Source organism: Chinchilla lanigera, unplaced genomic scaffold, assembly GCF_000276665.1.
Source record: "Chinchilla lanigera isolate Chin_1 unplaced genomic scaffold, ChiLan1.0 scaffold00030, whole genome shotgun sequence".
NCBI classification, from domain to species: Eukaryota; Metazoa; Chordata; class Mammalia; order Rodentia; family Chinchillidae; genus Chinchilla; species Chinchilla lanigera.
Window position 1 is genome coordinate 18,190,103 of NW_004955431.1, and position 27,980 is coordinate 18,218,082.

Consider the following 27,980-nt stretch of genomic DNA (forward strand, 5'->3'; position numbering starts at 1 on the left):
GCTCGGAGCCATAAAAGCAGACGGGGGTATATAATGAGCTGCTTAGAATTTTTAGGGTGTTTATTGCATTTCATGAGATAGTTGCTTGCAGAAAGGAATTTCTTGAGCGGAGATATGTGGACAGGCCACATGCTCGTTCGTGCAGTCTCCTCTGCTGTACGTTTTTCAGATGTACGTATGTGTGCAGAGGTAGAGGAACTCAGAACTGTTGGTTCTTCATGGCTGCACCCGAGATTTGTCACCACCCCAAAACATACTCAGGCTGTGCTGTCTTCCCTGGAATTTGGTGTGTGCATGTGTGTGTGCTCGTGCAGTTTTTCTCTCTCTCCCTCTCCGTCTTGTGTCTGTACACATACCCTCATTGTGCAGGAAGGGAACATATGTGTTAGAGGAATGTGAAGCCTTTAACTTACAGTACAGGCTGCCACTCCACCCACCCTTCACTCAAGGACTGCCAAACACATGTTCTTCACTTACATTTCATCTGAGTCCTCAAGCAGTGGGGAGGAACAGGGTGTAACTTGGGAGCCCAAGTGCCTCCCGCGGTTCACTATTTTTTCTTGTGTTTTGAGGGGAAGGGGATGGAGGTGGTTATCCCCCCCCCCACCTCATGCCCAGCCTCACTCCTTGCTTTTCCTTCTCTCTCTTTGCCTTTCTTCTGTCTTTCCTGTTCTCCTCCTCCCCTCCCCGCCCTCTCTACTCCCGTGCACACGCACACCCTGAAAGGACTTGTGTGATTCTTATGAAGAAACCGCGTCATCGCTACCGAAGCCTAGTACTGCTCACGTTTGCAAAGGCAGCTGTAGGAAAGGGCCACCTCAGGATGGGATTTTTGAGTCAGGTGCTTCCAGTGGTCCTGAGGACCCTATAAAAATCCAACACGGTTCACGGATATTTTTGTCTGTGGTGATCTGTGTAGATTCCATGTGTTCTTTCATTTTTAAATCATTTTTCAAATTAACATTTATTACATTATTTTAGCTTAATGGAAACGATGTCCAGTCTACCTATGGGAAGAACCTTAGAAATAAATAGCAGGTTGTTTTGAGATACCTGTCATGAGAAGTCTCATTAGGACCTCTGATTCCCACTAGAATTGGCTCTCTGAAGAGTAAACGTTCTCCCCAGACGGTAGTTGGACCGTTCTGGCGCGGGTTTGTTAGGAAGCCACCGTTGCTTTCCTCTGGACGGCCTCCCTGTCTGCTCACTTGTGTAATCTTGCTGGAGTGAAGCAAGCACTGTACTTCTGTGTTCTTTGGGAGTCTGCCCCTTTAGCCCCTTACCCTGCTTCTCTCTATAGTGTGCGCTACTTTAAGGTGTACGAAGGGTTCCTCCTACCCAGCATAAATCGTGGGGATGCTAAGCATAATCAGAGAACATAAACGCCATTTGCCCAGTCCAGTTGTCAGTTTGCAAATGGGCCAAGGGTAGTTCGAAATTGGCTCCTCATTTCGCGTGAATTTGCGTGGTTGGGAAGTGTCAGTTCAGGGACTACAATGTATTTCAGAGAACTTTTCTAGAAGTGAACGGTATTAGAGAAAACACAAACTATATTCTTCTCTTTGTTTATAATTTTTGATACTCATGTAGAAGGCAGACAACTTATTAGGTAAAAGTGACTCAGAAGTTCTAAATTTTACAGGAGAAAAGACTTAAGAATCAGGAATTTGAAGCTTCATTGGAGTATGTGCTTTTATTGTAACTTCCTATGAAATGATACAAACTTATTTAAAACATCCATGCCTTATGATGAGAACCAAGCAGGGAGTATTTGAATTTTATCCCATCTTCCTTCCTCATTCTCTCCCCACCCTGTCAAATGATGGTCCCAGTGACAAAAGAAAAATAAAAATTTTATTGCCCTCCATCAACAGAATGAGGCCTAATGAGGCAGGCACAGCATTGTCAAAAATGTATGTATATTTCAACCACGTTAATATTTTATTTAGCTGTCAATATACAACAAAAGATTTCACCTTTCATTCTAGAGCTGATTAGGCCTTAGGAAATCGTCTTCTTAGATGCCACTAATCATAATAATGCCTCCCAAAACAAGTGGACACGCGATTTCCGGCAGGTAGTCCAAGCCCACTTTTCCGCCCAAGTACATCAGTTGAATTTGTCTTTTGCTAAAGATGTTTAAAAATCATAATGTCTCATGTCAGGAGCAATAACGTAGGAGAAGATTGGCTTTAATGACATTATGAGAATCATTATGTTTAATTTATCGCTAATTAATGCTGACAGGTTTCATAGGCCTTGTGTTGCTTTCATGTGAATGTTACGTGCTTAGCTTTTCTTTTTTTCTTTTTTTAACTGTGTGTACACATCCCTCCTCATTCATGCATTTTGATTCTGACAATTTACACAGCTTTCTGTCTTCTAGGTTCCCTCCCCACATGGTCCCACCACATCATACTCTCCACACGACCGGCATCCCCCATCCGGCCATAGTCACCCCAACAGTCAAACAGGAATCCTCCCAGAGTGACGTCGGCTCACTCCACAGCTCGTAAGTGCCACCCTGGCCACCACTTCCCTCAGAGCCATAGCGCGTAGCAAAGCCAAGTGCAGGGGCTGCCGTGGTGTCTGCTTTGACTGCAGCAAACAGCCGGCAGCATGGGCTGTGGGCACTGCTGCTCTAGACGGGGTCGGGGTGCTCAGTGGTGGGCTTTACTGATGGTGCCCCTGCGGGTCAGAGCACGGCACTTTTCCCATGGACTGAGATTTGCAAGAACTTGCCTGTCCGCTAACCCTGAAATCAAGCACCTGGAGGGTAGAGCCCGTGGTGCCCTCCCCTCTGCCTGGGAAAACTGTTAGTGAAACTGGAGGAAGTGGTTACAGAGCCTCTCGCTTGCTCCACTCCCTCCTCAAGCTATTTTTGTTGTTCCTTCTTTCCGGGGTGGAGGAGACCGAAAGTGGAAGCACGCTTTTTGTTCAAAAGTGCTGGGCTTGAGTGTGAAGGGGACCGGCCTGTAGTTCTCTGCTTTGCAGGAAGTTGGACTGCAGGGTTGTTTATCAGGCTGTTCTCGTCTGTCTGTTTCTGTCTGTATCCAGAAAGCATCAGGATTCCAAAAAGGAGGAAGAGAAGAAGAAGCCCCACATAAAGAAGCCCCTTAACGCATTCATGTTGTATATGAAGGAGATGCGGGCGAAGGTCGTGGCTGAGTGCACGTTGAAAGAAAGCGCGGCCATCAACCAGATCCTGGGGCGCAGGGTAGGCAGCCCCTCTTCATGAGAGGGACAGCTCGGGTGGCGAAACGTCCCTGTCCCCCTTTCTCTGGAGCGTGCTTTTCCCTCTATCATGTTCTGGAATCCTGACAGTCACTGCACACTGGCACGACATTCAATATAGCCACACCCCCAGAGATGACAGATCGGGTTTTGTCCCAGCACCCCCGTTAGTGCCCATCACTGTGGAATTTGCAGATGAGCCCATTCCTGTCTTGTTGGCATGGGGTGGTTTGTGAAGTTTCGTGTGTCTGTCCTCTGACCCCTGTCTCCTCCAGTGGCACGCACTGTCCAGAGAAGAGCAAGCCAAGTACTACGAGCTGGCCCGGAAGGAACGACAGCTTCACATGCAGCTCTACCCCGGCTGGTCTGCTCGGGATAACTATGTAGGTGGACTGTTTTCCTGGTGACTCCTATCTATCAAAGGGTGGTATGTGTCTGTTTGCAGAGGGAAGGGCGACTGCCGGCTGGAATCAGGCTACAGGGCCATTCATTCTGCCCACTGCTGGGACCATTAGCATCTGGCCCTATTGCTAACCTGGGCAGTCTCGTCCTGGCCTTCAGTGTGGCTCTGATAATCCGCAGTCAGTCTTGTGTGGGCTGGGGAGGTAATCCAGTGTCCCAGCGCAGGACCCTTGAGACCCATTAGGGGCTGTGCATACCTCCTTCCTTGCCCACTTCTTAGATGTGACAGAGCTCTGGGGTACACCTTGAGGGACTTTGGTTCCACGTCAGGCACCCACATTAGCCGCAGCAGTCAGCAGTGTGGCTTTACATAGAAGACTGTAGGTAGAGGCGGAGGGAGAGAGCTGAACTCCTCAGGTCTTCACTTCAGTAGGACCTGCACCCTTAAGAAGAAAAATCAAGACAATTGCCTCAGTGTAGTTGAAGTTAGTACCTGCTTTGTTCTAAAAGGGACATGATGGGAATTTCTCTGAAAGTAGCCTGTGGAAGTCACCCTGGGCAGGACGGATGAAAGGACACTGTGCTCCATGGGGTTCTGAAAGGGTGTCTATGTGATGTGTGTATTTCTGGGCTTTGTGTTGCCTATAGGATTTGCCTGATTTTCTTGCTTGGCTTTTAGGAAGCACCTTGGTGAGATGTTAGTTTTTACTAATTGCACCAACATCCGCAATTCCTGTCTCCAGTGATGGCAAACCTTTTAGAGCTTTCAATGATATGAACAGTCCACTGCGACACACGTGCCGTAGGCTCGCCACCACTGTCCTATAGACTTACTGTCCTCTGGTGACACTGATTCTAGTCTCGCCCTTTGTCCAGTAGCTCAAGTTCTGGGCTGACTCTTAGACTCTGTAGATCAGTGATGGCAAGTCTTTAACAGCTCTCAGTGATAACAAACAGCTGGCTGCAGCAGGCATGTGCCACATGCACCACCGCTGCTCGAGGTGGACGGGATGGCTCTAACTTTTGGACATACTTTGGTTTTATGAGGTGATTTTGCACTTATCCTGAGGGGAACCGAACATCACTCCCCCGTGGGCTTCCTGCCCCTGCTTTTGGGTCCTGGTGCCACAGAGAGCCGTGATACCCGTCAGTGCTTGGGCCCTGCTGTCCTGTTGGCAGCATCCCCGGTGCAGGCACTGCGGGCAGATGGAGGTCATTGAACTCTAGCAGTGGTGAACCCCCGACACCTGGGGTGTTGTGCAGATTCGAAGTTAGAGTGAGCATTGCTGCTCTCGCACCCTGCTGTCCCACAGGAAGTCCCTAACATCTGCGTGTCCCCATGGCCGTGAGTGAGGTTGACTCTTTGCTTGCTCTGACTGGTCTCCTCCTCTTTATCCTCTCACCTCCAAGCCCATGCTAGTTTGTTTGCTTCTCACTGTGTAGACAAGAGAGAAGAGAGAGTAGAGCCTGCTGGGCTTCCCTGCCACATGCCGCCCCTCTCCCTCGTCCCCCACCCCCAGCTGGCAGCACGAATGTGTACCCCGCCCCCAGCCGAAATAGGAAGCAGCACTAGTCCTACGCTGATGCTCGGTCACTCTGCTGAGAGCCCTCACTGCTGACGGACAAGCATCACTGGGTGACTGCTTGGGACCTTTCCCTTCGTCCTCGGCATGTGAGCAGTGGGGGAGCCTTTCTTCTAGAGCTGAAAGGAAGAGGATGAGAAAGCTCCTGCCCTCCCACCTGACCCCGGGGTAGAGCTTTACAGTGGCAGCTCCTCCTCAGCCTGCACACACAGCAGTCGTATCTCTTCAGGACCGCGGCACTCGTGATTTAGGGTCACAGGCTTAGTGTTCATCTTCGGCTTCTGCCTGCCCGGTTCTTGGGTGATCTAGAATGGTACCACGTAGCTACCAGATCTCCAGTGGATAGTTTGGGTCGCAGTAGTACCTTCACGTACTGTTGCACGGGCTGTGCGCTTCTCAACCCTAGGGTGTGCCTTTTACAATGGGGTCTACACGGACCGTGTCCCCTGGCCTTGTGCAGAGTGAAATCTCTACAAGGAGACAAGGCAGACTCTGCCACAGCATCAAAGGAATGTGGTGCCTGACTTGCCTGAGAGTCACTTAGACAAAGTGTTCCCCGAGGCTTCTCTCGGATGTGCTTTCTAGGTTTCAGAAGGTCGGTGAGGCGCTTGACCTGGCTTCTGCTCGGTTCTACATTGAGAAGGTGGTTTGGTGTAAGAGCAGGACTCCTGAGAAGATTCAGAAGTGGGCGTGATGTGGAGCCGATTCCAGAGCTGCAGAAGCTTTATCTCTTGAAAGGCTGCTGTCAGATTCCTGCTTTGATAGCCTGTAACACGAGTGTGAACACACACTCACACTTTCCTTTTGTGTTCCAGGGAAGAGTGACAGAGTTGAAGGTTTTGTGGGTTTGATTGTTGCAGAAACTTGTTAGTATTTCTTTCAAGCCTTTTTTAAAATTTTGAAACAAGGTCGCATTTAATTGCTAAGTTGCCTGGGCAGGACTCAGAGTTTTGATCCTCGTGCCTCAGCGTCCCCAGAGTGCTGAAGTGACAGGCTCGTGCCACCATGCCTGGCTAGTATTTCTTTTCAACTGACTTGACCTCAGAGTTTTTGCACATTACTTTGGTCATTGCAAAGCCCAAGAGTGTCCTAGAAAATGTTTTCCAAGGTAACTGCATGCTTCTTCTGCACTCCTGCTCTTTCAGCCGAACAGTGACAGAAAACTTTATATGACCACCTGAGGAAAATAGGATTGAGTCATATAGTCACACCTGGCTTCTCAGACTTGGTACATTCTTTAGAGCCCAAGAGAAACATGTTGAGTCCCACAGTAATAGCTGGCCCTTGGTGTCACATTAGAACATTACTTTTTTCCTGACTCTGCAGCCTTAGGCAGAGGAGGTACATCCTACACCATTTGCTCATTGGGGTCTTCCTGTGGGTACCCAACCCCTGTCCTCTAGATGCCTTCTGTCTGAACAGCATTATTCTTGGCCCCACCGTGTTCCCTTGGTATCCTAAACAGCAGCTCCCACAGACTATTCCACAAGGATGTGGAAATGGGTAGATGAGATATTGTGGAGGATGCGGGCTGAACTTCTGTTGAGTTTTACTTTGAGTCTCTGAATCAAGAAAGCCAGGGGGCTCTTGGCTCTGGGCTTTTGTGTTTTGGTTGCACACCAAGGCACATAGCATGCCTAAGTAGAAGCACCCCAGAAGCCACAGCTCACTCCGGTGCTAGCCCCAGTGAGCAGAGATGCTCCTGATGTGGGTGCTCACCGCCGGCCGTGCAGCCCAAGCTCCACGCATCTGCACTGTGGTTTCTTCTGAGCCCAAGCCGTTCTCAGGGTTTCTGTCCATCACTGGCCTTTTCTCTTTGGTGTCCACATCACTGTAGTGTAAGGGCCAGGGAGGTGAGGAGGGGGCGAATTTCAGACCCAGAACAGGCGGTCACTCCATACAGCTGCCCGCAGTGTGAGGCCTTGTCCTCCCCAGCACACTGCCAAGGTATCCGGGAGGGTCAGGCCCAAGGAGGTGAATGATTCTGAGTAGTCTACCCCTTTGTCAGTTGAAACAGCTTCCTGCAGGACCAGGCAGTAAATAGCAGGCGGCAGAGCCTGCGGTGGAGGCTGCCGTGTGCAGGGCAGCGTGTTCTCACCCTGGCCCACCTCCAGCTAGCTGTGGTACTGTAGGAAAGTCACCTCACCCTCTGCGTGTCAGTGTCCTCATTTGTAGAATTGGAATGGCAGTGCTGTCTGCTGTGGAGGGTTTTGGGGAGGAGGAAATGAGTGGATTTGCCTGGATGGGTGTGCGGTCCTGCTTGCTGTGCAGACAGCCCCTGACCAGGGATGGTTTGACTTAGGTTTTTCAATGCTGTGCTATAAAATGGGCTTTGTGTACATGGTGTTATAAGATAGGCTTTCTGTAGGGCGATTGTGCCCCCTGTATGGCAGTGACAGTGTTCTGAGCATGTCTGAGGTGAGTTAGGCTAAGCTGTGACATTCCCTAAGTCAGGTGTGTTTTGTGCGTTTTCAGGTTATGATATTTTTCACTCTTGATGGGTTTCTTGGGATGCTACCCCATGGGTGGTGGAGGAGCATCTGTATAAGACAGAGGGGGTTGGGGGAAACTTACCTTGTCCGGTGGATGTCCTCCCAGCAGTTTGGAAAGGAACCCGGATAATTCTTGTTCTATCTGGCCACCTCCCCCAACTTTTAAAACCAAGCACTGCAGCTCTGAGAAGCCCCTACCGCAACTGGCATTTTCTTGATACCAAATAAGGACACTTTGCCTTTGTGCATGAGATTTGAGTGGGAAAAGTGGGGTAGCTCCCTAAACATCTCTGACTATCACAGCATCCCTTTGGCCTCAGAGGTCCACTCTAGACTGCTTCCTGGCCTGGCCCTGGCTCTGGGCCTCCCCTGCCCAGCCCAGGCACAGGTGTGAAGAGGTCTTCCACTGACCTTTCCTCTTCTCCCAAGAAGTGTGCCCCTGCAGCTGGCATGCCATTCTAGGACACTGAGGGTAAAGGGGCAGGGTGGTCCCTTCTCTGCCTTCTCCTTCCAGGTGAGCCCAGATGCCCACCTCCTGGCTGTTAACTGAAGTAATTCCCTGCTTTTCATCTGCTCATTTAGGGAAAGAAGAAGAAGAGGAAAAGGGACAAGCAGCCGGGCGAGACCAATGGTGAGTTACAGTGCTCGGGGTGACAGAAGCAGTGGTAGGTGGGGGTCCACTCCCATGTCAGGCTTCCTTCTGGGGGAGGCAGGAGAGATTCAAGGCCAGGACATTGTGGGGGCACCCATCTTAGCCAGGCTTTTTGTTTATGCACTTTAATTAATTGCTTCACGACTGCCCTTTTAAAGCTAGTAACATCCATTGTTGCATGAAAAGCACATTGTAATTCTAGTGGAATGTGTTTTTAAATAACTGCAAAGCCTGTAACTGGAGAGCGAGCAGTAGGCATGCCTCTGCCGGGCTGTAGCCAGTCTGCTTATTTTGTATGTGTCAGAGAAGAGATGGGGGGGTGCTAGGGGAGTAGGCGGGGTGTGTGTGTGAGTGTTGGATATTAACTGGGCTGTTCTGAATGTTTGATGCATGCCTTTACAGTGGTAAATTGCACCCATTTTAAATTAAGGAGGTTTGTCATTCTCTAGAAGAAATTAGAAATACTGCATAGGCAATCTGAGAGGTCCCTTGGAGAAGACCAGGCTTTTACAAACAAACCAACAAAAATTTGAAGGCTTTGTATAATTTGTTCTTTTTTTTCAGAACACAGCGAATGTTTCCTAAATCCTTGCCTTTCACTTCCTCCGATTACAGGTGCTAATGTCATTTTGAGTCATTAAAATAGTTGATAAACTGTTTTTTAATTTTTCTTGCCATTATAGTTTTATTAACATTAAACACGTATGACATTTGAACATTCTTTAAAATGACCATCTACACGGTTTCATGTTTCAGTAGATTTTTTTTTTCAGTTGCTTTTGTTGCTTTTTGAATTTAATTTAACTTCTGTTTCATTTATTTATTTATTTTTCCCATAACAGTTGTTTAAGCAGCGATGACAGTGATTTAGAGCTGAACTAACTGTGCAAATTGAATATGCAGTATTTCTTTAAAAGAGACTGGTAAAGAAAAAAAAAAATGGAAGGAATTCAGTCATAAACCTCCTTAATCTAATGGCATTTTTTTTCCATTGCTCCTACTAAGTTTCTCATGCAAGCATGCATCCGCAGTATGATTATTTTTTCCTTTGCTTTTTTTTAATTTTAGTTTTTTTCGTCCTTTTGCTTTTCTGCTCATAATTTGCAAATCCACTTGCATTTTACTGACTGTGCCTGCTTCCACGCTGCTGTGAGCTTCTAACTAACTCCTAACAGCTCGTTCACACAGCCTGTTTACCTCGATCTGTTCCTCTTCTAGTGTTAATGAAAATAGATTTTTTTAAAAAAGATACACATTTCAAAAGCTGCAATATCCCAATACCACAACCCTTTTCTTTCTTTATTTCCTTCTGTTTCATTTTGTTTTGTTTTGTTCTTTTTATTTGTAGTTTTTTTTCTTTTTTAAACTATTATACTCTGAGAAGAAAAAAGCATGTTACAAACTTAATTCCCTCCTTTGCTTTATTTTCTTCTTTAAGAAAAAGAATATTGAGAGGCAAAAAGGGGGCGGGGAGAGCAGAACTAAAAAAGAGGAAAAGTAATTGGAAAGAGTGAGTTCTTCAGTGTCTAACTTCCCTTTGTCAGCTCAAACCAAATCGAAGACACAGTCCTTAAAGAAGGGATACTGCAGCTTTATTTGCAACAGCTAATTTCACAAGTTGAATAAGAATGTGATTTTTGCCATTTTTTAATTAAAGAAAGTTAAAAAACGAAAGTCAATATTTTGCCTTTAGTAACCAGGTCATTGATTTATTCCCTTTTTTATTTTTATTTTTTTCTTATTTGTATCTCTCTCTCCCCCTCCCTTCCCTCTCTCTCTTTCTCTCTCTCTCTCTCTCCCTTTCTCCCATGTCCTCCTCTTCTGCTCGCTCCTCTCTTGAACTCATTCAGACCTGAGCGCTCCTAAGAAATGCCGAGCGCGCTTTGGCCTTGATCAACAGAATAACTGGTGCGGCCCTTGCAGGTGTGTATAGTTTCCCAGATTCGCTGTGCTGGTTTGCAGCTGGTCTCTTCCATTCTTCCCCCTTCTCTGGCCTGTTGCTTCGTAGCTCTGTGTGTGGATCGTAGGAGACACAAGGGAGTGGGGCACTGCCAAGTGTGTGGGCTCGATGAGGGATGTGCTTGTTTTCTGCTGCTGCTAGCCAAAATGCCACTGTAAAACAGCATCACGTTTGCCTCCTCGGGTCAGCCACTCAGACCCCAGCGCGCCCTCTCCCAGGGAATGTTGCCTGCCAACCCCTTCCTTGTGACAGCCCAGGATCCTTGTCCTGGCCTAGGTAGAAGCAAATGACGTCACTTTCTCCCCTCCTCTTCTCTCTCTCTTTTTATTTATTTTTCATTGTTGTTTTTTGGTTTCTGGTTGTTGTTTTTGTGTGTGTGTGTTTTATCATTTTATTTGATTTTTTTTTGTTTGACTCATAGAAGTCCTTTCCTTTCATGCCCTTGGTGAGGGACGCGTATCCGATAGAGCCAAGGTGATGTAGAAGACAATTAATCTGTAGCTGAGATTTCACGTCCAACTGAGCACGACCCACCATTGTGTTGTGTTTTTTGTGTTTACCTTATGCTAACAGATGCAAATACTCCAAAGAAGTGTCGGGCACTGTTCGGGCTTGACCGACAGACTTTATGGTGCAAACCGTGCAGGTATATAATCACTGCGAGGCCTTTGGGAAATCAGAGCATTCTGTCCTTCTGGTATCTTAGTGTGACAATTTATTTTGACCTCCTTCCCATCTACTTCTCCCACTGGCATCAATGACTAATGAGCCTCATTCTTCAAATTTTTCTTGCTAATTTCATGCTGTTTCCTCTCCCCACTTTCTCATTCTCTCTTTCCTCCCCCTGCTCTAACAAATGACATACGGTGTATATCCCTGGTGGCAGGACTAAGACCACAGCCTTATTAACATGGGCACTGGCCCTGAGCATAGAGAGACCCTGCTCCCGAGTTCAGACTTGGCAGTGATAGCATTCCCGTGCACTCGGGCTCCAGGCTCTCGGAGAAGTGCACTGGGGCAGGCTCCTCCCTCTCTTCCCGTTTATTCTATTTTGCCTCTTTGGTTGTTTTATGTTTGAAAACAGCAGCTGTCTATACAGAGGAGCTTGGTTAGCTGACATTGTTTTACAGAAGCGTGGCATTGAGTGGCATGCACCAGCTAAAGGGCTGCAAATAGTGGGACCTGCAGGTTTAAAACATACATGTATATCAATTTGCACGTATGTAGCAGTGAACTACATCTCCTGAGAGCCAGGTCAATCCCGAAGAGTCCAAACGAAGCTCTCACTGCCCCCACCCCCACAGGTCCCCACCCAGCCTGCTTCCTCAGAGAAAGTGTAGGTACTTTCTTCTTGGTGGAGGGATGCCCACTAGATCCTGTCTGGTTTCTTTTCCTTTAATGACCACCTTCAGTTAAATTTGTTGTTTCTTTGTTCTGATACAAGCAGTCTTTGAATTTGGAATATTATGATGGTAGGTATCTCGACACCCCAAACACGCGTCCCTGTTTGTAGTGCCTTCCTTGTCACGTGTCCCTCTCCTCCATGCCTCTGCCATGTGCTCCATGTCTAGACGTTAGATCAGATGTTCATCCCATTACGTGCATGCCCACGAGTCTGCTGTGGTGTCTCTGCTCCCCTGCTGGTGCCAGTATGAGAGCCCGGTGAAGTGCGTCTCATGTAGTGGAGAGGGCCCGAAGGTCTCTACAGATAGGGACATGCACACGCCCTTTAGATGGCCACTCCGTGGGAGAGGAATTCTCCAGTCCTGTGAGGCAGCAGTGTTCACAGAGGTGACAAAGGTCCTGTCAACACAGCCCTGGTCCACAGAAAGGATCGCATGCCCAAGTTGACAGAGTTCATTAGGTGTGTGCTTAGGAGGAGCCAAAGAAGATGAGGCCTGTGTTTATTCTCTGGAGGGCAGGGAAGCCATCAGCATTTTGTACATGCAAAGGGGAAGGTGGCTGGCCATGGAAGCCATGTCCAGATGATGGCTGAGCAGCCCTGGGGGACCCCCCACCCCACAAAGAGAAGCTCCTCGTGCTCTCTAGCTACACACAGCCAGCGTTGTTGGCTATGGCTCACAGTCAGGCTGGCTCAGGTGCCCACTGTATTTTACCCATGAGGGTGGCTGGTGGTTTATGAATCCCTTTCTTGTTTCAGAAGCTGTTGCAATGAGTTAGACTTGGCCGTGTTTTTTGGTTGTTTGTTTTTGTTTTTCACCTTTCTAGAAGTAATTACTAACTCTGATCCGGACAGACATCCTTCCCTCAGGTCCCCCCACCACCTTGCTTTTAAAGCCTGGGATGGATGTCTTCCCCAGAGATGAGAATTTTCTTGGTATTTTTACCAAAAAAGGAAAAAGTTCTGCCAAGCACAAAGCTATGTAGTTGCTTCGTGTGTTTGAAGCATGGTTTTCTGCAGTGCAGCTTCGAGGGTCTGACAGTACCACGCTGGGAGCCCTTCTGTCCTAGAGGCCCACAGGCCCCTGGTCTTCCTGAGACCCTCACCATTCCCCAGCCTCACCCCCCAGAGCTTCCCCAGAAGCCACTTTTCCTCTGTTGGGACGTTTTTTTCATACCATGATATATTGGCAGATTTGTAGGTGTCACTCCAGAACAGAGTCAGGAAGAAGGCTTAGTTTTCTTTCAGAATACGCTAGAGCTCTGGCCCTGGCTGGAGATGGAGACTAGATTGGGTGACTAGGAATGAGAGGTTTGGACAAGTAGTTACCTGTCCCCTTGCCCCAACTGTTCCTTTCAGCTGTGCCATTACCATGTCTGGCTTGTTGCTAAAATCAATAGGACTAAATAGGCTTAAAAAAAAGAAAGAAGAGAAGAAAATGTAAGAAGCAGTTGCAAACTGAGACATTTTCCGAGTCACCAGCGACGTGTGTGTGTTCCAGCTGCCCTGTGCTCGGCCCTGTTGGGGGAGCATCGCTCTGTCATCATAGTCTTCATGTCCAGTGTTCCAAATGCCCCCATCCCCGTGATTTGGAAACATCCACACCATAAGGAGGTTGGGAGGGGCGTGGAAAGCCCCAGAAGTGCTCCTAGCCAAGCAGGGCTCCTAGCTTGCCACACAGGGCTTCTAATTCTATTTGGCATTTGAGGACATTTTAACCAGACTCTGTTTTGAGCCCACCAAGTTGCTTTCCCATCCTTTCTCTCTGCCTAATAGAGCCCGGAATGCTGCTTGATGCCACTCCCTTGTCTTCCTGGTTGTCCCTCCCTCTCTTTTGCCCTCGCCTCTCCTTTCCTCTCTCTCATTTTCCCCTTTTGCTTTCTCAGTTTTGCTTATGCCCTCTCCCGCCTCCTCCTCCTTTCCGTACCCCATTTTTAAAATGCATGGACATCTTAGTTTTTGAGCATGTTTTGATCTGCAGGCTAAGGTGATTTAAAACAGAGGCTCAGTTACTGTATCTACCTTTCTTCCTGAGACAGGCGCAGAACCCATAGTCTATGCCAGTCTGTCCCAGGGAGGAGAAGGAACTTGGGTAAACTGACTGAGGGTGAAGTGGGGTCTACTTCTGCTTGCCCACACTGCTTCTGACCCAGATGGGACAGAAGGACCTGAGGCCACCAGCCCTACTGGGCCTTAGCCTCTGGGAGGCAGGAGGACCAAGCATGTTCCCTTCCATTGTCCCCTCCTTCCCTCCCCTCCTGCCGTCTTGCGGAGTCCATGCCCCGTGCACTGACGGACAGGTCAGATCGCTCTGGAGCTCAGCCCGGAAGATGATCGCAGTACGCCCCTTCCCACAGAGGCCAGCACTGCCGCCCAGCAGTGGCGACATTCATGGAGGCAGCATCTTGGCTGCTCTGCAGCAGCGGGAAGCTGGCCAGTGCTCCCATACTTGTTTGCAGATGGTGTTCCCCGCCATGGTTCTGACTGTACCTCAGGGTCCTTGGATGAGCACATTCCCAAATCTGCATGATTTTCATAGCATTAGTGAGTCAATCACCAGGATCTCCCTTCCTACCAAGTAGGATCCCATTAGGCTGGGATTAATGGTGGGAGAGGCTTTGAAGTCACATGCCCGATTTCTTGAGTTGATTTTCCCTGACCTCATCCTTTGATGATAAGGAAGAAAGGCTCTGACATTCACATTCCTATTTCTTACATGAACAGGTCGTGGAGAGGGGCGATTCTGGTTTTGGTCAAGGCAGAGTTAGTCTTTCTGGTTCAAACACTAGTCACAAGAAACCCAGCCCAGGAAGGTCCATGCTGCGGTTCCCTGGCACTTCTTCTTGGTCATCACTCGCTGCGCCCTCTACTTGCTGGGACAAGAGCAGGATGCCCCTCCATCCCATCCTCACCGCTTCTCCTTCCAACCTTCTCACTAGGGGGTGGGGGAGGGGGAGCCCCAAATCTTTAAAACAAACAAAAAAAAACCCCAAAACTAAAAAATCAACTTTGAATCATAATTTAATCCACAACCTGCAGGCCATACAACCAGTTATTCTTGTTCCTTTGGATCATTTTCTGTTTTTCTTATTCTTCCCCTCCCCCACCTTTGTTTATCCTCTTCTACCTGTTTTTGGTGGTTTTTTGGTTTTTTTGTTTTGTTTTGTTTTGTTTTCTTTTGTTGATTTCATTCTTTTTGTTTTATTTTGTTTTATTTTTGTTCCCCACCTCCCCTCTCACCTGATTCTGACCTCTCTTGATTTGGTGTGGTTCTTAACAGACAAGCCCGCAAGCTCTCTGGGCGCCAGCAGCCTCCCGGTGGTGGTGTGTTAAAACCTTTAAGCCTCTCGCTAGTGCTGCCTTCAGCTCTGTGGGCTCCACAGCCAGCATTTTGAGAGCTTCATATTGATAAAGAGGCGGCTGGGGAAGGAGCTCTGTCTTTTCTCTTAAATGCACACACGTACATGCACACGCGCACACGTCATCGGGGGCTGGGGGTGGCAGTGGTGGGACCTGGGGAGGGAGAGCAAGCAAAGGCGATGGGGAAGTGAAGACGTCTAAGTCCAAAAAAAAAAAAATAAGCTTTTCTGTTCATCTCACTTTGGACAAAGCCACTTATTGGCAAGTGGTCCACTGTCTGCAGGTGACTGACTGCCAGCCTTTCATCTGCTCCTTTATATTTGGGCAGGGTGGAAATGTGGATGTCTAGCGGGGGTGGGGGGCAGTAGAGTAGGGTGCATTCGTAAGTGTTCTGCATGGCAGAGCAGACGCAGACAAGGGCATGGCTAAGGGAACCTGCAGCCCGGTGGTGTCACTGGTCACCGGGCCTGCTGTGCATTGGGGCATCCGTTAGGTGACTTCAACTCGGCCGTGAGCATTAGATAACCTCTCCCTTGACATCTTTGCCCTTTATTCACAGATAACTCTCTCCCCCTGTTTCTAGGAGAAAAAAAAAGTGCGTTCGCTACATACAAGGTGAAGGCAGCTGCCTCAGCCCACCCTCTTCAGATGGAAGCTTACTAGACTCGCCTCCCCCCTCCCCACACCTGCTAGGCTCCCCTCCCCAAGACGCCAAGTCACAGACTGAGCAGACCCAGCCGCTCTCGCTGTCCCTGAAGCCTGACCCCCTGGCCCACCTGTCCATGATGCCTCCACCGCCCGCGCTCCTGCTGGCCGAGGCCACCCACAGCAAGGCCTCTGCCCTCTGTCCCAATGGGGCCCTGGACCTGCCACCTGGCGCCCTGCAGCTGCCCATCGCCCCCTCCTCATCGCTCGCACAGCCGTCAACATCTTCCTTACATTCCCACAACTCGCTGGCCGGGACCCAGCCCCAGCCTCTGTCCCTCGTAACCAAGTCTTTAGAATAGCTTTAGCTTCGTCAGCCCTGCTTGGTTTGAGTGTTTCGTCCTCGGTTCTCGGTTTGCGCCTCCTCCCACCTGGAAAGCTTTTGTTCTGTGCTTTTTAATTTTGTGCCACGTGGCTACATGAGTTGATGTTTATCGAGTTCATTGGTCAATATTTGACCCATTCTTATTTCAATTTCTCCTTTTAAATATGTAGATGAGAGAAGAACCTCATGATTCTACCAAAATTTTTATCAACAGCTGTTTAAAGTCTTTGTAGCGTTTAAAATATATATATATATATATACATATATATATATACATAACTGTTATGTAGTTCGGATAGCTTAGTTTTAAAAGACTGATTAAAAAACAAAAAAAGAGAGAGAAGCAATTTTGAAGCAGCCCTCCAGAAGGAGTTCTGTATTATTTGTATTAAATATGAGCTTGCGAACCAATCATTTTACACCTGGTTTTTAAACCGTAGGGGCACGACGAATGCAGTGCCATTATTTTTTTTTTTCTGTGTGAAACAACTTTTATTGTGATGTTACTTGTTATTGTTTAAATGTACAGAAACAAAGGGTTAAAATGTGTTAATATACCTTGTTCCATGGTGTTGTTCTTTTGGGGGGGAGGGGGATACTACTCAACAATTAACGGAATCACAGCGCTGTTGGACCAGTAGTATTTATTGCTTTAGAGATTGCTTGTCGTACCTGTACGTTGTCCCCTTTTAAAATATGTTTTCCTTTTTTCTTGAAACTGTATAAAGTTTTTTTCCCCCTCCCCTTAGCATAAGCATCTTATATATAACAACTCATTTGTACAAGGTTTTTAAGTTTATATATAAAAATGTGTATATATTTTTTTGTTTCCCTTTTTGACCTCTTTTTTTGTTGGTTTGTTTTTCTGTATGAAACCCAGATGCCACCAAATGGACATTCATAGTTGCATTAAGGATCAGTAGCATTAACAAAAGTTGCTTTAAAAGCCATTATGTAAAACAAGACTTGAACGTTAGTGAGGGAATGCTAGCGATGCTGTCTGAGCACCCGTGGGAACTGCCCTTGTTTCCCTTTTGAACTCCTAGTCAAATGCCCTGCGCCCTTAGGAACATGGACTGACCGTGTGCAAAACTTTTATGTGCCAAAACTCTCAGTGACTTTAGCTTTCTCCCTCTTTTTGATGCTGTACTTTTTGTTCATCATGTTTTGCTGTGATGTTACATAGGTAGATTTGTATGTAGTTTTAATGTCACCTATAACAAAATGTGTTTGGTAGCAGATTGTCCAGAAAGCATTTTAAATGAAGAGGTATAAACCCTTAAGGGCCAAAATTCTGTATATTAGATTACTCTTAAACGAAAAACCAGCTGCCGCTTTTATGTACACATATTACATACAAGTAGGTAGCGAACTTTAAAACTAAAAAAAAACCTAGGCATGTTGATGTTGCAGAATGCTGTATAAAGCTGAAACCTGTTCATTCAGTGCCATTGTAGTTGACATGAAGCGATTGTAAAACTGTCTCTGATTTTTCTCTGGTTTATTAAAATGCTAACTATAACATTTTTTGTGAATACTTTGAATGTTTCCTAACAGTTGTGATGTTACTGTTCCGTTTTATGCTCTTATTCCAAGTTCATTTTTAATGGTTTGAAAGCCATTTTTGTAATGAATAAATGTTCATGCTGTACAGTATCTGTAGCATGCCGTTCTGGATTAATAAAAGCAACTTAGTATGTGCAGATAAAGGCTGGTCACTTGATTGTGTGATTTGGACTTGAAACCACCTTAGGAACTGGACCTACCCTCACCAGAAGCAGTGTGTTTCTGTGCCTAGAGAGAGACCATGTAGCTAGTGTGTGGGTGGTGGGTGGCAAGGGGATGACTTCCGCATCCTTTCCTGAGGGGGTGACTCATTTCCTTCCCTGATGCCCAGCTGGTGTGGCTTGGGTGCCTGGTTTGTATCGTGTGTCACCTGCAGATTACCCATATATCACGAGGTCCCTGGGGTGTTTTCCCCGTATTCAGCTCTGCCACTATCAATAAATAGTGCGGTTCTGAAAGTAAAGCATAATTGCAGAGCAAATGTCACTGATTTGGCTATCACAGCAGTTACTCTCATATATCCTATTCATCCCTCCGACAGCGTTGAGCAGAAAGGATTTAATTCTGGTGAATGAGACTTAGCTCAGGGAGCATGGACTTAAGAAGCCACATGGTTACCGCTTGGTTATCATGGATGAGGAAGTATCGTGACTTCTCAGAGCTGCCTGCAGGGAGAGATGGAAGGGTGTCAGATTGCAACCCTTTCTCTAGCAGTGAGCCACTGAACAAATAGCTTGTTACAAAACTAAACAAATAGCTTGTTACAAGATTGGATTGATGTGATTCTCTTAGCGGTGTGTGTGTGAAGGAGGCTTACTGTCTGTGGGACCCAAGTTCTTGGCTGTGCCCTGGCCAGAGTGTGAGGTCCCCATCAGCAAGGGGAACTGCAGTAAAGATCTTCCTGTGGTGGGGCTGGGGATTTAGCTCAGCGGCAAAGCACCTGCCTGTCAAGCGCAAGGTCGTGAGTTCGGTTCCCGGTACCGGAGAAAAACAAAAAACAAAAAACAAAAACAAAAAAAAAGATCTTCCTGTGGTTTCCACCCGGTTACTTCTCTCGCTGATGAGGTAGATGGACGATACGCTGTTCCGTTTATGTAGGACATCCGTACCTTCAAAGGATACTGATTTCCGCTCCTGGTGCCGGTGTTACTTAAGGTGACCACAGTGTCTCAGCAAGGACTTTAAAGCTCCCTGGAAACGGCTTTGCTAGAGCTAGTTTGTTCTGTGAAGTTTCTGTGTTTTGCATTCGCTTTACTTTGTGTTCCCAGTGTGGAGTGTTTCTGCTTGTCCTTCCTCATTTTATTCTGCACACTGGGTGCAGAGTGACCTTTGAGAATAAAAATAAGAACACATATTGGTGGCGTTGTACCAAGCTGTCTATGTGCATTTTCTCATTGAATCCTAACACTACTCCCCGAGGAAGATACTGTCCTCCTGCACCCCCTGCCTTATGCTCTAAAAATGGATTTAGGAGATCAGGGTATAAAAGTCTTGTCCCGAGGCCACAGCTAGTAGGTGGTAGAGTTGGGACTTACATGGGGACCTGACTCCCAGCCACACTCTTTTTTTTTTGGTTTTTCTCCGGTACCAGGAACCGAACTCACGACCTTGCGCTTGCCAGGCAGGCGCTTTGCCACTGAGCTAAATCCCCAGCCCCCAAGCCACACTCTTAACACTAAGTAAAACCACACCTTAGAGTAGAAATGGCTCTTCTGCACCCTGGCAGAAGTAGTGGAATAGTCCTTTCAAAGGGCATCCTCGTTTCTTCCTCTGGTTTCTCTGCCTCACCTGCCTGCTCACTTTCCCCTCTTCAATTCCAGGGAGCATGGCTACCTAGAAGCACTGCTGCTTTTTCTGCCTGGTACCCCTATCCCCACGTTTCAGCTCTCAGGGTGGACCTCACGTCCTCACTGTCCAACCCTGTGAAGGTAGATGGTGTCTGTCTCCGTATTTTCCTTCATCCCAGTCTTTCCCGCTCCATTAGCTCACTCTTCACTGTTTTGCAATGGGTGTTGCCTGCTCAGGCCCCTCGAGGGCACAGCATTTCTCAATCTCAGCACTGTTGCCATTTGAGGATGGGTAATTCTTAGTGTGGGAGCCACTCCTCTATTGCAGCACATTTATCAACGTCCTGGCCTCTGCCCGCTAGGAGGTTAGTGCCACCTTCCCCTAAACAAGCATGGTAATCAGAGGTGTCATCGCATATCCCCAAATGTGTCCCAGGGGAGCAGAGCCACTCCAGTTGACAGCCTTTTCTCTGGACAGCCTGTGAAAGGACAGGAGTGTGGCTTCATGTCTACTGCTGTAGCCACGGACCAAGCTCTATGTTGGGCACTTGGTGGGTGCTCCATAGGTATTTGTTGAAGGAGAAAAATGACATTGGCCACCTAGACGTGTGTGTCATGTGAGAAGCAGAAGAACGGAAGCTTTCCATAGTGCTCCCTGATTTAGCATTGTCACAACCTGCACGTGCCCCTCTTCACCCTTTAGCCATGCTAGAATTCAGTGTCCTTGTTACAAAGGCCAGAAAAAGGGCAGAGGGCTGTCCCTAGGTCATCAGTCAGCCCAAGGGCAGATCTATTGCCAGAATTTAAAATAGAGTCACCTACCCATATATTCACCTACCCTACACAGTTGGATCCATACTTTGAGGCTCTTCTTTCCACCCAAATATGGAATTCCCTTGTCTCAGGCTTTGTCTTGTTCTCAGCAGGCCAGGTTCTACTCGCTGGGCCATGTCCCGTCCTTCACCATTTCCTTTGTACATCTGTTTGATGTCCTCCTACTCCAAGAGTTTATTTTCAGACTGAGCATCTTCCAATTTTGTCTAGGAGTGGATCTGTGGATTTTTGTTACTAAGAGACCTTGAGACAACATTTAGGAGACAATAACTCTCTCAGCCACATGATTCCTGGCTGATGGGATCTAGCCAAACACATTTGGACACGGGTGTATGCTTCTCATGGCTGCTGTAACAAATCACACAACCTTGATGGTTTAAAACAACAGAACTTAGCCCTGCAGACCAGAAGTCCAAAACCAAGGATGTGGCAGGGCTGTGCTCCCTCCAAAGGTGGCATTGGATGCGCTCCTATTCCAGCCCCTTTCAACTGCTGTCCACTGCCTGCAGCCGTCAGCATTTCTTGGATTGTAGCCACATCACTCCAAAGGATATACATGATTTTATGTCAGGCCCCCTTGGACAGTCTTGGCTTTGCTTCTTTTCTTCAGATCCTTAATAACATCTTTTGCAGATAAAGTAATACAGATTAGTAATACAACTTCTAGGATTAGGATCTGGATGCATGTTTTGGAGAACCACCATTCAGCCCAGTTTGCTGGTCCTGGGACAACAGAACCCTCTAGGATGGGCAGTTGTCCCTCTGTCGGTGGTGGTCTTGGATAGTGCAAAAGTGATTATTATAGTGTGGTTTTCTATTCCAGATACATTGATGAAGGTTTATGTTTATTCTGATGGGTCAGGAGTGCCTTTCATCCAGATCCAGGACTTCAGCAGAGGAAGCAGCTGGAGGCAGTGGAGTGAGGCTGAGCTCGGAGGGTCCTGCACCTGGCTACCATGGTGGCCTTGGGTAATTCCTTTCTCCAGAGGGCCTGCTTCTTGAGCTAACAGTTGGTGACAGTTGTACTCATTTGGACAGATTCTTAGGAGATCTAAAATGTAGCGTGCCTAGAATGATAAGTCACAGTGTTTATTACAGTAACAAAAGCTAAAGGCTAGGCACCTATGTCTTCCTCACTTCTCTGTTAGATTCTGTGAGCTCAGCTCTTCATGCCAGAGTTAGAGAACCTCAGAAATCTAGATGTGGAAGACACTTGCCCATGGCCCAGGGACATAGTGACTCATCCAGGCTGTCCATTTCAACTGAAACTTAATGGCCTTCTGAAAATGACCTCCACTCTTCAGGGAGCCACAGCACTGGCTGGGGTGCTTTCTGTGGCATAGAAATGAGTTTTTAATTAAAGCCCTTTGGAAAGAGTCTAAGGAGTAACCTAAAAGTCTCTTGTGAATGGTGCCTGAGGCAAGTGCCACAGACCAGAGCTGGGATCGCTAATGAACAGGGCCATAGATTTGACTTCCTAAAGGATTTCTGTCTGAGGTTGGCTGCTGCTTCTCCCACCAAGGTCTGAGTGTGGTTTTCACCCCCAGGCCTGGGGCAGCGGCGGGGCCTGTTGTGAGTTCCAGGGAGAGACTGACAGGCAGCACTGCCAACTCTGCTGTAAAACTGGGGCATCTGTGAGCAGCACATCCATACCTTCATGCATCTGTCCACTCCGTCAGTGACTGTCTCTTGGGCTTTTACTTACATCAGATGTACTGGTAGGCACTGGCATGTGTGTGAAGGAAGCCAGCTTGGTTCTCATTCCTTTCTCTGAGCTCAATCCTGAGCTGTTTTGCAGGACACAGTTTTGAAAGAGTTTTGTGTGAGGATAATGAAAGAAGATATGCTAAGAATGCTGCCTGCATTTCTCCTTGAATCTGCCTGGGGGACAGAGATTGCTTTTATTTTTATTTTGCAGGGGCAGAAAGTAAGGCTCAGAGAGGGTAAGTAGCTTCCTCACAAGCAGATAACAGTATCTGGGAAACTAAACCTAAGATCTTCAGGAGCCTGCAGAGCTGGACTATGCCATGTCAAAGCCACAGGTCATTTGGGTGGCCGGAGGTAGGTGGAGGGCAGAGCTCACCAGAGGCTTTGGGGGCCAGGTAGAAGCTTATGCTGCAAGACAACCTGGTATGCCTCCTGCCTTCTCTGTGCAGGAGTTTTTGCTTTCTCGTTCTGATTTTGGGATCTATAACCATGATAAAAGATAGTTGATCATTGCATGGATTAAACCATTTTGGACTCAGCACTACAAGTTAAAGAATCCTCGACTTGGAAGAAATTCAAAGTATATCAGTATGTATTAGGTATTGTAATACACATTATATAGTTGTGTCAGTGTTTACTAGAGAAACAGCTATAACACAAGATATACAAATATGTAAGAAATTACAAGATTGGCTTACAATGGCCACTCACAGAGTCGGATGAGGAAGAGTGCAGAGGGTGTGTGCACACTGGAGACCAAAGGATTCAGCTGAAGGTCTAGAGCTCACTGCAGTGTCCTGTAGGAAATCCATTACAGGAGGCCAATGGGCCTGCAAGGGAAGGCTGAAGAGTCTGCTCCGGAAGTCAGAGTCTGCATCCAAGGTGAAGGTGAAGACTAGAACACGCGCTGATCCGTCCTTTTTCATTTCCTCTTTATACCATTCAAGTGACAGGTCTTCCTAGGGTGGGTCTTCCTCACCCTAGGGTGTAGAACTGCTAAGCCAATTTAGTTTTAAACTTCTCGCACTCAAGTTGACACAGTCAGTCGATCATCACAGTAGTGTTTTTGAGATGACAGGTTGCAACCCATGGCTAGGTCAGGAGATTATGATTCAAGGCTGGCATTTCAAAAAATAAGATGAAATAGAAAATAGGATCTATTGCTATATGTGCCTATTGCATTATGTAAAATCTTTCTTACTATGATAGATAAAAAAGTTTAAAATCTGAACAGTATTAACAATCTGAACAATATTAACAAATCTGAACAATATTAACAGTTATAATACATTGAATATAATAACTTTAATATATTGTAATGTAGTAGTCACGGTATATAAAATGTTAATAGAATAACATTTCCTGCTGGACATCTTGCTAAGTATATTACAGCAGCATTTCCACAATGGTCTCCATGGAGCCTTAGTCTTATGGAGTCTTCTTAGTCAGATCTGTGGGTAACATTTCATCCTATGGTTCCTCTGCATTTCAAACTGCTCATCAATCCTACAAATGTAAGGACTCAGAAAGGCTGCTGTAGTTACTCCTTTTTCCTTTATCTACATCTCCCAAATGTAATTGACCATAGAAGACTTCTATGAATGTTTCTTGGAGTACATCTTTGGAAATAAACTCTTTACATGCATATTAGCTACCTTAATCCTTTCAACAGATCTCTGTTATAATATTATTTCCAGTTTTCAGGTGAAGAAACTGAGACTTGAGTTAAACAATTACTATTTATTAAGTACTCACTATTTACCAAGTGTATTTGTCAGCTAGTTCCACAAGAATGCTGCGTAACACTCTCTCCTAAAATTCAGAGACTTACAAGAGCAGGCATTACTTTTCTTGCTGTTAGATCTGTGAGTTGGCTGTAACTCTAACGCGATTGGCTAAGCATGGCTGCAGGATCGCTTGGGTTTGGAGTTGTTCAATGTGTCCCTGTATGTGAGAATAGTGGCCACCATGGGCATTTTTTAAAGTTGCAACAACAAAGTTGGAGTCCTCTGAAGGACTTAAGTCTCCAGTTTAAAACGGACACATTGTCAATCCCAGGGACTTTCTGTTAGCCAAAGCATAGGGTTCAGACACAGACCAAAGGGGTGGGAAAGTATACTGTCCATAGCTGAAGGCCCAGGAAGGCTAAGTGGTAAATGACACAACAGGGAGGAATAATTGGGCGCAAAAAATGCAGTCTACCACATATTGCATGAATCATTTTTCACATATTATTTACCTTTACAATAATTCTGCAAGACAGGTATAATTGTCCCTGCTTTACACATGAGTAGACTGAGGTTTAAAGATTTTGAAACTCTTTGGCTGACAAGAACCTCCATGAGAATGTTGACTAGGAGCAGAGGTATTGATTTGCTTTTCTTTTTTCTGAACCTAGGAAAAATAATCATTATTTCACCAAAGTATAATGTTAGCTGTATGTTTTTGTAGATACATGTTATCAAGTTGAGAAAATTCCTTTCTGCTCTTAGTTTGCTAAAAAGCATTTATTTAAAGAGTAAAAAAAAAAGAAGCAGGTGGCACATGCCTGTAATCCTAGCACTGGGGAGACTGAGATAGTGGGTTCACTGCAAGTTCCAGGCCAGCCTGGGCTACACAGTGAATTTAAGCCCAGCCTGAACTAAATAGCAAGACCCTATCTCAATAAAAAACAAACACACACACACACACACACACACACACACACACACACACACACACACACAAAGAAAAACAAACAATGAACAGAGGGAAAAGACAAGCCACCTTCTAGAAGGTAATATTTGCAACACACTTATCCAACAAAGGACTAATATGCAGAAGTGAAAAGAATTCCTAACAATCAAAAGAAGATAGTTTAGTCAATTAAAAATGAGCAAAAAGCAAAACCAAAAACTAGGACTGCATAACCCACAGAGGGATATCCAAATGACCTACTTATTAGATGGTTGCAGTAGCATCTTTCATAATGGTCAAAAAGTAGGTGCAAGCTCACTCTGCATCCCTAATGGAGTAGATAAATAAACTGTAGTTGTCATAAACAGATGCGAAGTTCTCATCAGTGCTCACAGAGGCTGCTAGATTTTCCTCGGAGGTTACATATGCAGTATTCTACTGAAATACTGAAGGTGACACTTGATGGGTGAGGGACACAAAAGGCTTCTCAGTTGTGTGTCTGGTTTGGAAGAAGGAGTAAACTAAGACTGCCTGCTGTATGGCCAGGAAAGGGGGTTTAAAGTGTGTCTTGGTTACTTTTTTCTCATTGCTGAGACAAAATACCTGACACCCAGAATTAAGGAAAGAAAGGTTTATTTAGCTAGCAGTTTGTGGAAGTTTCAGTCTATAATCAGCTGGCTCCAAGGCAGAGTGGCACATGGCACAGGGCAACAGTTCCTGGCAGCAGAAGACAGCAAAAACAGCAAGAGCAAAAAGAAAGGAGCCTTGGCAAACAGCCTCTTTCCCTCCCTTACACTGCTTGCAAACTACCTGCCCAAGGGCAAGTGTAGCACTCACACCCATAATCCCAACACTGGACCATGAATCAGTCATAAAGTCTAGAAGCCCGCCCCATGACTGCATGAGGCTTTGGGGGGACACCCAGACACACACCATAACAAAGAGGGAGTCAACATGTCATGACACGAACCTTTTCTGAGAAATGGTTAATTCCCCATTCACTTGATTTTTGGAATTATGAAGAATTCTGGCTATGCAATGCTAACTTCTTCTGGATCGTAAGGGTAGAGGTGGTTACTATGCAAAACAAAACAAGCTGTGTGCTGCCCACCCCCTCACCCACATTCCTCTTTGGCTTTATGAGACCAAGTATATCAGGAAATTCACAGCAAAAACTGTAGATGCACAGGGCTTCTGGAAAGGCCTCTTGAGCATAAACAACAATTAAATGGATTCCGTTTCTATTAATAACGTTCAGAAACTGCTAGAAATCATTTTGGTGCTCACATTTGCTTTATAGGGTGTGAGGGTGGAGGAGGTCAGGAATGGGAAGTCCCATGCGCATGTTAGTGACATTAGAGTGGTCCCTCAGTGCCCATGTGGAGGGAACTCACACAGTTCCTGGGGTTCCTTGGTTAGTCCCCTGCCCCTGGGGTCTCAGAACTCCAGAAGGGACGTGTGGATACATCTAAGTTCTGGCCTTTGGGCTGGGAATTCCAGGAGACCGTTGCAAGAGTTAGACTGCCTAGCGTCCAAGAGCCAAAAGCATGGGCCACCAGACACTGCAGCCCAGAGAGGGGGTGCTGTTGTATCCTGCCTGAAGCGACACAGCAGGCTGTCGCAAGGTCTAGGCTACATCCGGGTATTCCTTGCAGTCTAGGGCAGTGATCTTTCTAGGAGCTACCCATTCATTGTCTTGAGTTCTCTACTGCTTGCTTCAATGTGGGGCATTTCAGTCCAGCTGCCAGGACCAAGACTTGTTCTCCATCTTGAGTGATGAGCCAGGTATGGAGACTCCAGTGCAATGGTGACCTGGAGACGAAACTCCTAGGAGCCCAGCAGCACCTGCTCGTGGTGCCTCCAAAGTGGCAGGCGCCATGCTGGCCTCCCAGGCACGTGAAACAGTGCATATTATTCTCTGAAGCCTTCACTAAGGTACTATGATGTTAACCTTGTTATTTCCACTGTCCCGGAAAAGAGCTGAGTTTTCAGGATCAGTCAGCCAAAAAGTGGCAGCTCAGGGATCCAACTTAGGCGCACAACTATAGAGCCCATTTCTGTCACTCATCCTGTAGATGAGAATCTTTAGAAGTGAGTCCTACAGTTTCTCTGAGCCTTGGGAAACGCTGTCAGAGCTGGCCCAGACTGGGACATTTGTCTGCTTGGGAGGAACAGGGCTATTTCACTGGGTCCCTTATGTCCTGTGCCTGTCCCACCCTAGGGTTAGGGTGCTGTGTGTGGGGAAGGTCATAGGCTGGGATGCTTCTACCCTTTGTTCCAGGAGCCTGGGTCTCACCCTGCAGCCCAGCTGAGGCAGACTACGGATTAGATCACAAATCAATGCAGCTCTGGCTCTGATGGGTGACCCCAAGGCCGGGTGGGTAGAGGTCGGTGTCAGCAAGCGGCTGGGCCTGGTATTTGGGGGATGCTGACTTCAGCTGGCTGGAGTTTTGCCGGTACGCCTCTCAGTGCCCCCAGCTGGTGCTGGGCACCAAGGGTGAGGCGAGGCCTTGGAGCAGACAGCCTGGGCCGCTCGGTGCTGTGTGTTTCCCGAAGGGGGAAGGTGCCGTGCCCACCGTGCTGTGTCCTCCCACCGGGCCCTTACCTGCGCCCCCTTCACCTTATATAATAGTGCATTATACAACATCGCAAAGCAGGTGGTATTTTTAAAGACAGCAAGTGAGCATTTTTTTGGCCTAAATTTGGGAATGAAACAGATGGATTTTTAAGACTCTGGGCTTTACCTATGAATAGTAACCGTTGTTCTCTCTGCTTTTAAACACCAGTTTCTAGACCACCTCCAGCAACCAATCAGCACTCTGTTATTTAATTATAACAAAATTCTTAGCTCTGTCTGCTGCTGCTCGGACAAGTGGGGGGCACTGGATCAATTTCTGGAGCCAGGCAGACTTGCCAACAACAATTTTCCTTTTCCCAGAGGGCCGTGGAGGCCTGCAGCAGGTTCCAAGTTTCTCCTCCTGCCTGCTCCGAGCGGGCTCCTGACAGCGGCCTGAAAAGGGTTATAGAGAGGCAGATAAATGCCCGCTTGTTGCAGCCTTCCCTGACAGCGCCGCCCCCCACGCCAGTGAGCTCATGCCTGCCTCATTACGGCTGGTGCCAGATTTTTTCCATTAACAGGTAATTGAGTAGAAACTAAAATAAGCGAAGTTTGTTTCATCCCTTGGATTTTCTTGCTGGGGTTTGAAAGAAAAACACTTTAGCATCGTTAGTGGAGGAGTGTCCTTGAAAATGTATTTATGTTTTCCAAGTGATTTGTCACTTGGTACGCTTGGTA

General features: G+C 46.9%; 1 protein-coding gene across 11 annotated transcripts in view; it reads left to right on the top strand.

Annotated features, from left to right (window-relative positions):
- Tcf7l2 (transcription factor 7-like 2 (T-cell specific, HMG-box)) overlaps positions 1-17,824 on the top strand; it is a gene marked incomplete in the record, with an annotated part of 187,618 nt that extends 169,794 nt beyond the window's left edge. For 2 of the 11 annotated variants that reach the window (XM_013515867.1, XM_013515868.1), the window contains 5 exon segments: positions 2,387-2,512; positions 3,058-3,217; positions 3,510-3,617; positions 8,294-8,342; positions 15,669-15,748. In XM_013515867.1, coding sequence (XP_013371321.1) covers positions 2,387-2,512; positions 3,058-3,217; positions 3,510-3,617; positions 8,294-8,342; positions 15,669-15,748 — 523 coding nt within the window. 11 annotated transcript variants of the gene reach the window in all.
- Positions 17,825-27,980: the final 10,156 nt, after the last annotated feature.